Source organism: Cuculus canorus, chromosome 4 (genome assembly GCF_017976375.1).
Source record: "Cuculus canorus isolate bCucCan1 chromosome 4, bCucCan1.pri, whole genome shotgun sequence".
Taxonomy (NCBI): domain Eukaryota; kingdom Metazoa; phylum Chordata; class Aves; order Cuculiformes; family Cuculidae; genus Cuculus; species Cuculus canorus.
The window spans coordinates 73,711,543-73,727,875 of NC_071404.1; the positions used below are offsets into that span (position 1 = coordinate 73,711,543).

The window sequence follows — 16,333 nt, forward strand, 5'->3', positions numbered from 1 at the left end:
ATCAATTCCGTAAATAATCACTTTCCAGATAAACTTGTGAAAGAAGTATTTGTGTCACTACAGAACTGGCCACAAGGCCACTCACCACTCAACCTAACACATTTTGGGGAATGTCAGAAAAAGGCAGGAAAATTCATCTGCAGGAAGCCCATAACAAGCGCAAGAACCACCACACTGAGTCAGATGAAAATTCAGGCAGTAGCACACACGTGGGGCGTAAATAAAGTGATCCTTCCCTTAATTCCAGCCATCAGGCATTTACTTTTTGAGCCAGAAGGCTGTATTGCATTCACGGCTCACCACCAGACCTATCCTACATGGATGCGTCCAATCCTTTTAATCATTTATACTTTTGCTGATCACTTCATATGGCAATGAACTCAACTGTTCAGTGATGCACTAGGCAAAACAGTACTTTATTTTGCTGGTTTAATGTTGCTACCAGACAAAAAGGAACAAAAACCTGAATATTTTCATTACATCACCTGCAGTTTTACAGTCCATCACCTCCCCTTCCAGAGCTACCATCTATAAGGACATTTTATGTATGTTCAGTGTTGTGATAATACAGAATTAACTTGAAATGCTGGAACAAACAGCAGTTATATTAAGTCCTTCTAAAAACTACAAACTGGTGGTCTAAAGCAGAAAAAGAAACTAGTCAGAATACTGCTTTCGTGGAAAAAAAGAGGGGAAAAAAGGAAGACCAAAAAAAGAAGAGCCTCACAATTTTTTGCTACCTAACTTTTCTTCTCAGAGCACTGCAGGGTCATTGAGGAACAGGGCCTCCAGGCTGCCAGGGCACTGTTTCCCACCTTGGGCACCACTCCAGTGGCACCCTCTGGACTTGAGCATCAGGAAAAAAGAAAGCAACTTGAAAGCAAACATTGCATCTTTTGGGAGAGAAAAGACCTAAACTCCTACACGAATGTGGGAGACGCGAAGAGGGGCATCTTCATTAGCAGTAGATGCACAGGCATCAATTTTAAGGAAAACATGGTGTTAGCATAACGCCTAATAGTTAAACGCAGCACAGATGTAGAGAAAGACAAAAGGAATGGTGCTATTCATGCTGAAATCACAACAGGTACCATCACTCCAACCACTGTGGCTCCTTACCAAATGCAAAGCAAACCCAATCTGTCTGGTTTTTTACATTTATCAGCATTACCTCACCTCACTAAAACAAGCACGGAAGCAGATCTAAAGAATCCAACAGCCAGTGAAACCATTCTAGCATTACAGTGGTGACCAAATAGTGCAATATCTGCCTCTAAAGCTAGATGGATAACATTTACAAGGGCTTTTCTGGACAGATATTCAGCAGGCTACATTAAAAGATTATCTGGGTAATATTAAACGTTAAACTAAACTGTATTCAAGCAACATTTGCCTACACAATCACACACAGGAGGAATGCAGCCATTAGCTATACAACACAGAGTTAATCGCAAGACTATTAAACATAATAATATGACATACAGAAACTCTTGTTTGGCTGTGCTTGTAGGAGATGTAGGAAAATCCTCCAGTCTACAGATGAAGATTGAAGAGAAAGCAAGAAAAACAAAAACAAAGCAAATAAAGAATAAACATTCATGCAAAATTAGTCACTTACTTACTTGTAATCCACAACAGGACACTTACTTTCAAATTTACCAAGCTGAAGGCTTTGGGTTTGTTAGGTTTTGTTGTTTGCTGTTGTTGTTGTTAAGGATTCATCATTATTTCCCCCCTTTCCTTTTGTACTCTCCCTATGCAGAAGCTCAGTAAGATTGTGATGCAAAACAGATATAAAGAACCTCACACCTTCAGAAACCCTACACAGCTGTCAGTTTAGAGCTTTTATTTATCCCTCTGAAACACACTTAGTGGAAGCAATTTAGCTGGGGATATTAATAAAATTCTGTGTGTTTTAAGTTCTAGATAGCATCTTCCAAACTAAACAGGAATTACAAGAAAAGAGAGACTCCAGTCACACTGTTTAGCCCCCTGCCTACAACATCAATATTCTAAAACCAGATCACACACTGAGGGTTACCCAGCTAAGGCTAAAATTGTGTGAGGGTGAGCTACTATGTTATGAAGAGCTGTACTTCAACTGTTGTTTTGCAACTTGAACGGAAAGAAGTTCAGCTAGAAATAAAGAACAATAATGCATGCTTTTTCTGAGCTTGTGAACCTGGCAAAAAACCCCAAACCCAACAACGGGGATGCTGAGGAAGTCATTCAAGACATTCATGCACAAAAAGTGATTCTCCACCTCGGGCCCCGCCAAGTTGTGTCAATTACATAAAGGGTGGAGAGTGGATATTAGAACTGTAAAAAAACCACAAAGACTCATGTATCATCAGAGTTCAAGAGAGTATCTATTGAAGGCATAATTTGGATCTTAAATGGGAATAATCAGCATAAGCGGGTTAAATACTCCCTGAAGTCTTCTATGGTTTAACGGAACCTATAAGCTTCAAAGAGCAATTAGAAGCATAACAGAAACAATACACTACACAGAATAAAATTAGTACAGAAAGCTGTGATTACATGAAATTTAATTTCTTTCTTTTTTCAAAAGGACCTGTCACCTATGATTTTTCAGTCAGGTCACTTACCCATTTACACTGTGATCCTACAATCAGTTCTGAACTTACTAATATCTTTTACTAGAAAAAGGAACGGGCATTCTTATTCACATAACTATGCCTATGACTTGTGTGATTGGGTGGTCTAGACTGGAACCTACTAATACATTGACTGTATTCCTTCTCAGCTTACTTGGATAGGCCTTTCCTAGAAGAGCCTCCTGTCAACAAGGCTTTATAAGCTTTATAACCTTATAAAGCTTTTGAGCTTTATAACCTTATAAAGCTTTTGAGCTTTATAAGTCAAACTCAAGCCCAAGTCTGCAACGCCTGCATGGTTGCCACCAAACTATGATTTCATGGATTCTTCCTAAAGACATATCATCAGGGCTTCCTTGATATTAAGCTACATACCTTTATTGTCACACAACTGATGCCACTTCTATGTATTTTGTAATAACAATTTGCAACTCTTATGCTTCATACTTACTGGATATTTGGGGTAATTCCCTCCAGCAGGACGATATTGACACCTCCTATGTGAGCAGTGGCACATGTCTCAGTCATCTTTTGATGGAGTACATCTTTAAGAAAAAAGAGACTTAACAGCATTTCACTCAGTAAAATACTTCCAGGTATGCCTATTGCTTTCCAAAATAGAGTAGCAGGAAAATAATTGAAAAATTACACTTTCAGTGTTCACACGAAGCCATAGCAAATTTAAATTGTGACAAGATGAAAGCTTTCGAAAATAAAAGGAGCGATCATCTTCTAAAACAATTTCCTTCATGGCATTTTCTGGCATCCTTTTGAAATCTTTCAGCATGCCAGCAAGTTAAAAGAATTTGTTGAGCATTACATACTCTCCATACACAGCATAATGTGCATCTATTCACAAACACAACATATTACACATATGCACTGCTGCAGGTATGTGCGCACACACAAACACGTAAATCTGCCACTGAATTGAATTACAGAGCACATTTTAGCTTGTCGCACCTTTCATTTTTTCTTTCAGGGTGAAACTGCCGTGAATTCTCTTCAGTTCAGATTCCATTGTCAGACCACCGATGTCTGCCTCCAGGTGGGTTCGGTTCACCATGCCTATCCCAAACACGATGAGAGTCACGTGCTGTGGCTCCGAAGTCACCAGGCTGCGCTTCCTCTGGGTGTCTCTGCCGTTATCCTGTTCGTTCTCGAACACCACTCTACAGGCGGGTTCGGTTGGGCTTCGAACACCTACAAAATACAAACGAGTTCTTTAAGGGTACTTTACATGAAATCTTTGGCATATGGGATTGATGTTTGCATTTGAAATCAAGGTTCATGTATCCGATATATCAAGTGAACTCTTCAGGTAAATTATCTGTACCTCACTTAGTCGACTCTAACAACATTGCAACCGTACCACATTCAAGCATAATGGGCACAATAAGAAGTGATACGATTTAAATATTATTCACAGACACATTCTTAAGTAGATTATATAAATATTCAGATTTATGCAACTTTGTCATTATACAGTTTGCAATTGCCCTGTTTCTGTTTTGATGATTTCACAGGCGAAGGTTCTTGCAGTTTAGTTTTGGATGAGCAAGTTTTCCTTCTTCAACACTCAGAGCAACAATCTAAGAAAATCTGCGTTTCGTGGAGGCATCACAGCTGTGGATACGATATTCTGTGCATTAAAGATACTGTCTTCTGTTTAACAGAGGTTCTCATTTGACATTTGCTCTGTTTTTCATTCTTTAATTAAAAGAGATACAAAGAAAATAGGCCTAACTAGGTAATATACGATGCCCTGTGTATTTACAGCAACTTAAGTTCACCAACAAAACGAATGCTGCTCAGTCAGCTCTTGAATTTACCCCATTGTGCTAAAAAGCATCGGAAATAGAGAGCAGTGATATGCCCAAGTCTCAAAGCTTCAAGTGAAACAATGGCTCAAACACCTGTCACTTTTGGTAGACTTTACCAAAATCAGCATTTCACCTTTTCTTCTCTCAAAGCTCACAGATACGATTTTACTCATTCATTCCCACGGCAGTAATTATCTCCCTCTGGATCACTTATGTATGCGCTTATTTATTTTCACACAATGATAACATAGTTTCCATAGCCACTAGAAAAGAAAATAGCATCTAGAGGGGAAGAAACTCAGTCCTCTCTGTACACAATTAACCAGGAAAGTTAACCTTTTAAAACAGTCCTACATCCAGTGTAGCTCTAGATTAAGAATTGCACTAGAATATCAAGGAATTCAATTTAAAACTAATCAACACATATTTGCTAAGCCTACAACTAAAAGAATCAAAGTAGAGTATAAAACCAGGAAAAGATTTTTTTTCTCTTGTGCATTGGCTTGGTGAATTAATTACAAGCTTCACCCCCCTCCTCATCACTTGTCTCTCTGACACAAGCTAGATGCAACTTTCCAAAACCACCTTTTCAAGATCACTCTTCAGAAGACTACACTTGACAAAAAGCACTCTCAAGTACTTGCATTCATGAATGAGTTTACCTGTTGGCCCAAACGTTTCAGAAGACTTTTCTAAAATCCCAGTTGGATCAGAAATGAGTGAATAGAAGTTCAAGAGTTTATACATATTTTGCCAGCACTCAGCAGAAGGTTCGCTCTGTTCCGAGACAGTAATAGAGTCAGAGTCATCCATATGAATAGTCATGTGGTCAACTACATCTTTTGAACCTTTCCTGGACACTTTAGAAGTTCTTCTCTCTGACCTCCCCAAGGAATTCTTGTTTCGAGACTCTTTTTTATTGTTTTCATTGTTTGTTCGTTTGTTCTTGGTGTTGTTCACTCTGTTACCTCCATTAAGACTTCCTCGAGAGCTTCGGCTGAAATCAGAAGAGCGGAAGTCTCTGTGTTTGCGGGTTTTAAATGTAGGTGTTGGAGAAGCTGATCCAGCTGTGTATCTGCTAAGTTTGATGTCCGTTTGTGTGGCTTTGATGTCATCAATCATTGTACTGAACTGATGAATGAGACGGACTAGGGCCATATCTACGTGCTGGCTTATGGACTGGCAAGAAATGGTAAAATTACAGTGAAAAGTATTATAATAGCGTTTATTTAAGTCATGAAAAGAAAGAGCATTGGCGGAGTTATGAGGTGTGCACATGGATTTCTCCATTACAACAGCACTAATACTGAAAGTTTCTAGCATCAAAGCTGGTTTGAATTCAAGAGGAGGAAGGTTGACAGCTCCTTGCCTAAGGAAAGAAAAGGTATAGGTTACAATTTTGTTTCTTATTATGGGAGTCAAATACTTCTTTACAGAGCGGCAAGTCTAATTCCCTGCGTCCAACCTTTTTATTTCCCTTAGGATATCACCCTCCTGCCATAGTTCTAAATATATAAAATGAACTTTTATACTTTCATACAACGTGCTACTAACACAGTAATCATTCAGGGCATGTAGTGACAGGACGAGGGGGAGTGGCTTTAAACTGGAAGGGGGAAGATTTTGATGAGACATAGGGAAGAAATTCTTCATGCTGAGGGTGGTGAGGCACTGGCCCAGGTTGCCCAGAGAAGCTGTGGCTGCCCCATCCCTGGAGGTGTTCAAGGCCAGGTTGGACGTGGCTTTGAGCAACCTGATCCGGTGGGAGGTGCCCCTGCTTATGGTAAGGGTTTGGAACTGGATGATCTTTAAAGTCCCTTCCAAACCAAACTATTCTACGATTCTACGTATACGAGTTTGGCAGGCAATCTTTCCATCAACCTCCAATTTTCAAAAGCAGCTGAGATTCAAATACTTAAAATTTCCAAACTACTCCATAGGAAAATTAAAAAATATATATCCTAACAGGAAGACAGAACAGATAAGATGAAAAGAATAAATGACTGCTCCTAATTCTATGAAAATGCTTGGGAATTCTATGTCTTCACATGAAAAAACTTATTTCTGTATACACGCTGTCAAATATCTCACAACATACCTTCGAGCTCGCTTGCCTTTTCTTTCCTTTGCTGTATCTGAATCAACAATATCTGCTCTCAGGCAGTCCAAAGTTCCTGAGAATGAAAGGTACTCTCCGAAGTACATTCTGTAGCAGAGTGGCATTGCATCCTGAGACTGAATTCCCGTGTAACTTAGAAGAGGTTTGAAAACAACCTAAAAACCAAAACCCACCAATTTACTTCTTGTTGTCTAGATTATGTCTATATTCTTGCTTCACCATTTGTTAATCTACAATATTTACAACGTCAGATACATATGACAGAACATTTTTAAGTTTTATTGAGAGTGCTGTAAAAGAGAAAGAAGGATGATAAAGAGGAGAAGCTTTATTTTTTTTGAGTAAAATGACTACACAGCAAGCTAGCATTGAATGCTTAGCTACAGAAGCAAGGGTTCTGCATGTTCCCCTCAGTAAAAAGTCTTGTGGAGAACCAGGTTCATCTCATAAACGCTCTAACATGTTCTTTGACATGTTATATGTCATGTTATGTCTATATTTAACATGTTATTAAAAAAGTTCTATTAATCACTATACATAGAAGTTGTTATGGGACAACTCGAAGGTTTCTTGAGCCTTCCACCTCTGCATAGGAATGCATGAGAAAAGCGTTTTCATCATTATAACATTTTTTTGTTTAAGTAAGAACTAATTTTTTCCCTACAGAACTCCAAAATACATCAGCAAACCACACCTACCTGTGCATCTGCTAGCTGGACAGCAGGAAACCCCTGGTTACCCTCTTCTACACCTGCAATGTCATCCTGACTGGTACTGTGCTGGGAGTGTGTGCCATCCAGGGTATTCTGGTCACTCGACAAAACCGTGTTGAAGTCTGAAGCAGAGGGTATTGTAGGAAGATTGGGTGCCACACCTGAAAAATAAATACCCATGGAACACTAACACCACAGCAAATTTTAACACCACCAACTCTATTAATAAATATTTATTATATAGAAACGCACACTGTACACATGGAAAATCAGAGTCCTGGTCAGGTCTGTAACCTCAGAACAGTGGCATTCAGGATAATAAAAACCAGTCTGAGATTGCTCGAAGAGGCAACAGAGACAGTTCAAGTCATATTTGGGAAGCACACAAATATCTGGCACATATATAAAGCACAAGGCCTTTTGTCTGCATTGCGTTCTCAAGGGAACTTAACTCCTGTGTTAACTGAATGAGTCCGTAGGCCGGGCAGCCTACATCACCAGCAAATAAAGGTTATCCGCGGTTGCGGATAGTTGATTTTAGGATTCAGTGTGCTATAAGCTTCTGGGTTTTATCAGTCTTAATGCAAGATCCACTAATCAGTCTCCAGCCAAACGTGCTCTTCATAAAAATGACGTTGGGCAATCACTTTCCGAGGCTGCTCCACTCCCAAACAATCAGACTCACAGCACGAGGGCAGAGCAATGATGAATCACCTGCAACTTGAGTCTGGGCTGGACTCAACCTCCATGAGACAGAGTTGCTCTGCCAACGTAAATTAATCCCACAAACCTCAAGCTTACAGCACTTATCAGAGGGCCATGGTTGCACTTATCAGAGGGCCATGGTTACACGCCTCCACAGAAAAATGTTTTGGATAGTTCAGTGTCCAAGTTAAAATCACTAGGTCTTTATATCAGGAAAGTGAGCTTGTGCACAAATGTTTATAGTTTCAGTAGGAAAAAAATCAGCTTATTCTGGAAAAGCAAAATAAAAAAAATGGAAAGCTGTAGTTCTCCATGATTCTTTCTGCAGAGAAACACATTCCAGTTTACAAAGGAGCCACACCAGTTAAGCAGTATGTATAGCATAAAGATGTTTTGAAGGATCAGACTATTCATTCAATATTAAAACCAAATGAAAACAACTTATTATCGCCCAAGATTATTATGGTTGAGAGACTGCTAATAAAAGAAACATTCCAATTTAGTGTTAGTGAAAAAGAAAATTAAGATACACACACTTGAGTATTATGAATGATGACAGGCTTACAAGAATAATAAATAAGCTGCAATAATATGTTACCTATCTGGTTCTTTAATACACTTAAGACCTTCAGTAATGTATATTTTGTTTTCTCCATCCCCTTACATCAGCTGATACCTCCCCATCACTGAAGAAGGTGGTTACTCTCAAAATGTTTATGTTTAGTCTCATAACTGAACTGAGAAACAGCAAGAATTCCAATATACAAAATCCTTATTAAAACTAGCATATGCAAATTAGATATTTAGATATCTAGTTAGATAGAAATAACTAACAAAACCCAAGCAACTCTGCAGCTGAGGAGGACTTTACAGCTTAGCTTTTATCAGCTACACACGGCTTTGGAAACCACACTGTGGTTCCAAATGTTAAAAAAAGCTACATTTCTGGAGGCAAAGCAAGGTAAATGCAAACAATAGTTTTGCTTAAACCACATTTGTTCATTTTCCAGTTTTCTGAGAAGTCCCACAAATGGTATTTACGTCTGCTGAACTTAGGTCACTTGCTCAATTACTTTCAAAAAGAATGTGGTAAACACAGGAACAGCCAACACAGAAGCATCTCTTAAATTCAGCTGTGATTAACAATACCTGTTGGAAGACTATTGTGTCCAGCTTTTGTGGCTGGACTTTCTTGTACCACACTTCCTCTGTTGCCCACAGCATTTGACATCCAATTGTAGAAACTCACAGATGATGGTTCAGACAGCAAAGGATGTTCAGATAACATGTCTGTGGCCACAGTATTTCCTACACAGATAAATCAGAAGCTTTAGCATTTGTTCTTTCCAAGTCAGCAAAAAATAAGAATAATTTTACTGACAACATCTATTTACTAAAAAGGTAAGCCTAATCCTCAAGGTTTATTCCAGCAAATTAAGTGTCAAGCAGCACTACAGGTGCTACCACAGAAGTTATACTACGACACTAATGGATGTTGTACTACAAGTGTCTTTGCATTTGTTCATCTCTACCATTAATTAGAGGAAAGGAATAATTAAGAAACCAAAATACCTTTTTTTCTGAACAATATTTCATTCCCTGACAGCAAAGGAGAGAGATTTTAGAGAAAATGTGGCATAAAACTGATCTGGTTTTCTTTATATAAGTTACAACAAAGTATTTAATAATATAAAACATAACAATTTCAATGTATGCATTTTAAACTTCTACAAAACACATTTGTTCAAAAGACCGTTACTAAAATCTGCAAATTATTATACATAAATGAAGTTACTGGACCACTAGTTTTACTCTACTTTTTTGAGCTATTCACAAGATCAGGAAAAAAATACAGAATAAGAAAACGAAGTGATCCTTCTTTCAAAAAGACTCACTTAAGTAAGTATACTCAAAAAATAGTAAGGCTAAGTAAGAGGAAAATGTTTAATTTACTTATTAGTGGTCCTTTCTCTTCCCAATCTGATGTACTCACTGTTTGCTTCTACAAAATGGTGTGGTACAGCGGTGTTTGGGAACTGCTATTAAAAACTCTGATTCTTGTTTGGGGAAGGAGGAAGTATTTGGGATCTTATACAGAAAAGATAACTCATAGTGAAAATATTTTACTTCTTCTAAATCGTTAAAATCAAATCAGTCCTCCTTGCCCCTCCTTTCAGCTCGCTGATGCTATATCATACCTGTTCTTGTTAAAGAACTACTTTTAACTGCAGTTGTACTTCTTTGAGGAGTCCCTTCCAAAAGATTATGCAGGCTAGGAAAACTCCCGGTAAGATAGCTGAGCAGACTCTCTTTTCTTGGACTTTCTTTGACTGCCATTCCAGAACGGCCAACGTGCACTGGTGAATCTGTAGCTGTATCTCCACTGGTGTAACTTAAGGAATGATATGGATGAATACCCTTACGGAGAAAACAAATAAACTAATGAAGCACTGCAAAAAGAAAGCAATATTTGGTCTGAATATAAGATCAGAAGACAATGAATTTGCATTCCTGCAAACTTTTGAACAAATAGCACTTCATTTGGGGCAGGCCATACACCAGACAGGTATTGTGCATGAAGGTGCTATTGAATTCTCAAGAATTAAAATAATTTCATGTGTAAAAAAAAAAATTTTAAAAGCCAAACAAGTAACAAAAGGAACTGTAGATGTGTAAAATCCACAAGTATTTATTCATCAGCAGCCTACAGAATTGCTTCTGAACAGGCCCTCATGCATGGTGTTAGAAACTTACCTTTATTTTCAGAACAGAATCACTGTGTGTGTGAGTCTTGGATAATTTCCTCATGATCTCAGCACCAGTTACAGGCCCAGAAGAGCCACCAGCAGGCGGAGGACGATTTGCTGTTCCTTCTAAGAGCATTGTGTGCTCACTGACAGTAGCTGGAATGAAGCAGAAGATTTTTCTCATTTGTATATATATAGGGAACTGAGGTTATCTATTATTAGGTACATTTACTTACAAGCAGTCATGACACACGCCTACACGCAGCTGCCTTGAGAATTTTAAGATGAAGAAGAGAACCTCAGACACAGTCCTACTGAATTTTGTTTAATAATCCAAGTGCAAATCTTTTTGTCCTTCTAATGTCCTATTACTGTTGCTCTGTGCTACAGATCCAACAAAGTTGCCAAAAATCATTTTCTTTTGCTGATTCTGGCATGGCTGATCATTTTCTGGACTAAGATATTTATGTTTGCATTAATTCCATCTATAGGTAAATGTAGGCAAGCCAGCAAAACTGCTGCTTCCAAAATTCTTGGTGAAAAAAGAAAAACATACACAATTAAAATACTTCTCTGGTTCTAATAGTCTGAGTCTGCTCAATCAAAGCAAATATTCTACAAGAGGCCAAAAATTTCAATCATACTGTGTGATTACATACAAGTATCACACACAAACATCTCAGGTTGTGCTCTTTAAGCTGATAACTGCTGCCTGGCTTTTAACCACAAGCAGATTCTTCTCCTGATTTCTTTAAAAAAAAAAGTATTTTTTCCTCAATGCTATCTCACTGTTACTTGAGAAAATGGCAACACAGACATTTCATTCCTGAAAACAGCAGCACTGTACATAGATGCTACAAACAAAATAACTAAGAGAAACCAGGGTAGCAAAAAAGAGCGCTCCAACAACACGTACTTGCTTATGCCCTTCTTTTCTGTGGTTCTTACAGCACAAAGCACAAAGACAAATCAATAGCTTGTTAAATTGGCTATGTGTAAGCTGGCAACAGAAATCTATCTGATACGGAGTAGTAAAAATGGAGGGGAGAAATGAAAATATTTCTTCACAATAACAAGTAAGAACGCACGTTTGAAGCTGTTCCTGGTAAAGTTCATAGACTTTCATGTTGCAATCTTTAACTAGGGTCCGAAACTGCACAACAAAATCCCAATTCCAAACTAGTACGTAATAAAACTGATGTATTTTGTGCAGTAAATAACATGACAAAGCATGTGAAGAAAGAGAAGTCTCCTCTTTTGTTTTACACCCACAAGTAATAATTATTATAATACTATAATTATAATTATCAGCATCATCTTCACAATGAAGATGATTCTAAAAAGAAGCTTGACTCTAAAACAGAATAATATTATGTTTTCAAGCACTAAAACGAAAAGAAATACAAATGCTTTGAGAGGAGCTACTTGTCCCTACAACTTCAAGGAGTCAGAAGAACACAAAAATACCCGCATCAAATTCAAACTCTGCTCCATCTGCACTTGTGTCACTCTGCAGGCCCCCTCCGTTGTCTAATCCAAGTCCATCCTCGTGCTCGTGGCAGGCATTTGTCTGCAGTTTCACTGGCTGAGCTGGTCTGTGTAAGCTGACTCCTTTAAAGGCTGGGGTTACCACGATGAACTTCATCCATTGCCTTGCTAAGGCAACCAGGCCTTTCTTTAAGGTTACCAAGGCAGGAAGGCCATCGCTCTTTAAAAAATAAAAATAATCAAAAATCATTTAAAAATAAAATACATTTAAATAAATAAAACAAATTTAAAACAAAATAAATTCATAATAAACCTGGAGGGAGAGAGGGCAGGTCTGAACTCCTTTAAATATTTGTGCGTAATAAGTCTAATAAGGCTTATGACTGAAACATGCTGGCACCACACAACATTCACTCAGATGTAAGAAGCTGTAGTGCGAACAGATAAAAATGACAGCTTCATTGAACATAGTAAATATATTCGACTACTGAGAATCCAGCCCAAGGGAACAAAAATAAACAACAGGTTCATCAACTATGAACCTAAGTGCTTAACTCTGGACCGAAATTCACAACAGCACTGGACTGACCGTGGCACCAGAATTTAAATTAAAAATATGCTGGGTTTTTTTCCATTGCTGGTAAGCACTATTTTAAAACCACGAATTTGAGGCAAAAAAACAGGGATTGTTTTGATAACATTATGAATTGAGCTAAAGAAATAAAAAGGTTCTTATTTTGATGACAAATCAAACAGCGCTATTTCTGCCACAAACTGCTATTTCTGATCACTGGGCTCAGCTGAATGTGTTGAAAAAAACAGAGTTTAAATCCGACAGCTGCAAAATTGGATTATGAAAATGACATAAATCAGGAAAAACACTCCTCTTTACGCTCAGTATGTTTATTCAAACAATTATTTACCACCACAGTCCAGACATTTACATTCTAAAGCCACCAAGAAAAAGATCAGATTCTTATGCCTTGAAGTTTCTACAATTCCTGCTCTTCTCTTAAACAGTCTGCATTACTCAAGTACTTCTAAAAGACACAAAATTCTGGGGAAAGGATTTGTAATAAGCCAATCAGTGCAGGCACTTGCCTTAATAATCCAGATACCTTTGAATTTTAAAACTACCGGTGCCAATTTTTACTACTCTGCTGTTATCTTTAAGAAAATTAAATCTGATAAAAGGCCACTAACGATTTTTAAGACAACTCTTTCTGGTTTATGATTTCTCGTCTATTTATTAATAAAACAGTTCAATAAAAATTATGCATACAGTCCACAACAAAACCAGAAGATCTGAAAGAAAACGATATGAGAAAAGCCGTATCTATGGATCAGTTCAAGGATATGCACAAGTTTGGGTTAAATTTTATTGTTTGTTAACTTCCCCTAAACTGCTACCTAATTTAAGACATTACAGTTGGCACATTAGAGAACAACACACATTTTTACAGGGCAACTCACCATGGTGGCATCCTCAATAATGGAGTAATTCGCTTGATGCAGGTAATGGTGCAATATATTACACAGTAAACACGAAGGGTTTTCTTGCAAGAAACGAGCCACTTTAGTAAGCCTGTTGTACTTGCTCCTCAGAGGAAAGTGCACGCTTTTATTCTAGATTAAAATATAACAATTTTTCACATATGAACATACTTGCAAACAGAAGATGCGCATGGACTACAAGATTTCACCTATGATACCACATAGGTGAAATCATTTTGATTTGATCACCGTTTTGAACATCTGCAACAAAGATTTGCCACGTGGATATCTACCTTATTGCAAATAGTGGTATGTGAAAAATCATGCTTATTCATTTATTTGAAATAATAAAACAGAAAGATGGATTGAAATCGCAGACTTTACAAAGGTACCTCTGGACTAATAGACATTTCTGCACAGCTAACTGAGAGTTTCAACAAATCTGTTTATCCCCAGTTAAAGAAGAAACAGGCACTTCTCTAATTTGGTTTATGCTAGAAAACGGGTAGAAAAGAAATAGGAAGGGAGGTAGCAATAAGGGACTGCTGCAAAGGATGATTTCTGAGTACAGCAGAAAACCAGCTCGACAGTAAGCTTGTCAATCTTACAGTGCAAGAAGGTAGGATCCCACCTCAAACTCTTCCCACTAGATGGTGCTAAGTAAAAGAATAGCAAAAAGCTGCCTTCACAGAGGAAAGCTCCTTAGCAAATCACAGCAACACCCAATTTGTCATAAAAGCTCTAACAATCTTAGTTTTCTACCAAAAAAAACCATCTATTTTGAGTTGCTTGCTAGAATGTTTCACCCTCACTGTGTTTGTCCTCCCATCCTCTAACAAGCAGGTCCAACAAACACCACGATTTGATACACTGCAGCAGCACAGAAATCCACATTTTTCTCCTGAAAGATACCCTGCTTATTTCATAATTCAACACACATATTTCATAAACTATACCAGATGCTACAGCCACATTTCTTACCCCTCCCTTTTAAAAGGCAGTATCTGGAAAGGCACTCATGTAAGAAGCCCAAGACTTCCTCACTAGTAACAGCCGATTTTTTTTCCACTGAAATTTAGGTTGTGTACAAAAAGCACCAGTAGTGAGTTCCCATGACCAATTCTGGAAGTAAAGGCTCATAAGAGGTGCTGTAAGTTTCTCAGTGAAAATATTATAGAATTGTAGTACAGTTTGGGTTGGAAGGGACCTTAAAGATAATCCAGTTCCAACCCCCCTGCCATAGACAGGGACACCTCCCACTGGACCAGGCTGCTCAAAGCCTCATCCAACCTAGCCATGAATACTTCCAGGGATGGGACATCCAGGACTTCTCTGGGCAGCCTGATCCAGGGCCTCACCACCCTCACAGGAAAACATTTCTTCCTAATACCTCACCTAAATCTACCCTCTTTCAGCTTACCCAGAATATCCAGAAACCCAAACCAATATGTATGACATATCACTCTGCTCTGCTCTGATTTGCATACTGGTTTTGTAATCATTTACCTCTAAAGCTTCTGTCATAATGCAACCCATAACGGCACAGATGCGCAGGGTTCCTTCAGTTTCTAGTTTATTTAAGGAGGATTTCACTTGGTCAATGGGAACAAGCCAAGCACCGACTGCAGGGGTTGCAGTACTGAGGAGGTTCAGCTGCCTGTTAAGAAAAAGAAATAGGTATTCAGTTCAGCAGCAGCAACCAGCAGCATTTTCTAATGCTGTTATGAATGGCATTCAAAGAGGTGGAATATGACATAACAATATTACAAAGTAACAAAAACAGACTTATTGCTCAGAGAATGAAAACTAGCAGAAAGTACCTGAGGCAGGTTTTGTTTCACTTGCTCACACAGTAATGATTCCATCCACTCTTGCTACCAGTATTCCCTCCATTTCCCATTTGTATTCCCTACTGAAACCATACAGTTTGAAATTCTCATCACTAATTGAATCCCACATTTTTATCCCAATAGGGCATGAAGGACTTTGACTGAAGGGCTGAGACAAGAACAGTAGGCAGGAACAGAGTATTTTCTAAATTATAGCTCTATACTGAGATAAAACTACCAACAGACAGGAATACTTGGCTTGTGCTACATAAACAGCATGAAAACTATCTTAGAAAGATCGACCTTGAACTTTATAGTGCAATGGCAGTACAACCATGGGTTAAGATCAGGTTGAATTCCAGAAGCACCGAGCGGATCATCATTCCTGCTCAAAACAAATCCCTGTCCCTGCCTTACCCCTTCCTATTACTGAAATTACATTCAGACAACCAAACACACCTGCAATTTAACAAAGCAAAATTGTCATTTTCTTTCTTTTAAATCAAGTAAAATTATACCTTGAAAAGACATGGGCTGGAGAGCGCACATTGGTAGGGGCTGCAAAACTAAACCAAATTTCTTTGATTGTTAACTTCATGCTGCAGGAGTCAGGAGGAGGAGGCATTAAGGGTATATCTTTTTTCAGATCATCAGATTCAACGCCTTCATCCTTAAAAAAGGAAACACAAAGTCAAAAGTGAAATTGTTTTTGAAGTATTCAGACTGAAAGGCACTAACATACCATGCTGTGTACTGCATACAAGAAATAGCTTCATATGCATTTAGGCAAAGAAGAA

The 16,333-nt window shown here is 38.3% G+C and overlaps 1 protein-coding gene across 9 annotated transcripts in view; it reads right to left on the reverse strand.

Moving 5' to 3' along the window:
- Positions 1 to 16,333, reverse strand: part of BLTP1 (bridge-like lipid transfer protein family member 1) — a 123,201-nt gene that overhangs the window by 45,336 nt on the left and 61,532 nt on the right. For 7 of the 9 annotated variants that reach the window (XM_054064930.1, XM_054064928.1, XM_054064929.1 and 4 more), the window contains exons 37-49: positions 16,055 to 16,206; positions 15,214 to 15,364; positions 13,687 to 13,839; positions 12,193 to 12,433; positions 10,733 to 10,881; positions 10,177 to 10,396; positions 9,128 to 9,286; positions 7,259 to 7,434; positions 6,540 to 6,715; positions 5,104 to 5,810; positions 3,582 to 3,821; positions 3,070 to 3,163; positions 1,483 to 1,533 (exon numbers count right to left, since the gene is read on the reverse strand). In XM_054064930.1, coding sequence (XP_053920905.1) covers positions 1,483 to 1,533; positions 3,070 to 3,163; positions 3,582 to 3,821; positions 5,104 to 5,810; positions 6,540 to 6,715; positions 7,259 to 7,434; positions 9,128 to 9,286; positions 10,177 to 10,396; positions 10,733 to 10,881; positions 12,193 to 12,433; positions 13,687 to 13,839; positions 15,214 to 15,364; positions 16,055 to 16,206 — 2,669 coding nt within the window. The remainder of the gene's footprint in view (positions 1 to 1,482; positions 1,534 to 3,069; positions 3,164 to 3,581; positions 3,822 to 5,103; positions 5,811 to 6,539; positions 6,716 to 7,258; positions 7,435 to 9,127; positions 9,287 to 10,176; positions 10,397 to 10,732; positions 10,882 to 12,192; positions 12,434 to 13,686; positions 13,840 to 15,213; positions 15,365 to 16,054; positions 16,207 to 16,333) is intronic. The other 2 variants (XM_054064923.1, XM_054064924.1) reach the window with 2 other exon arrangements.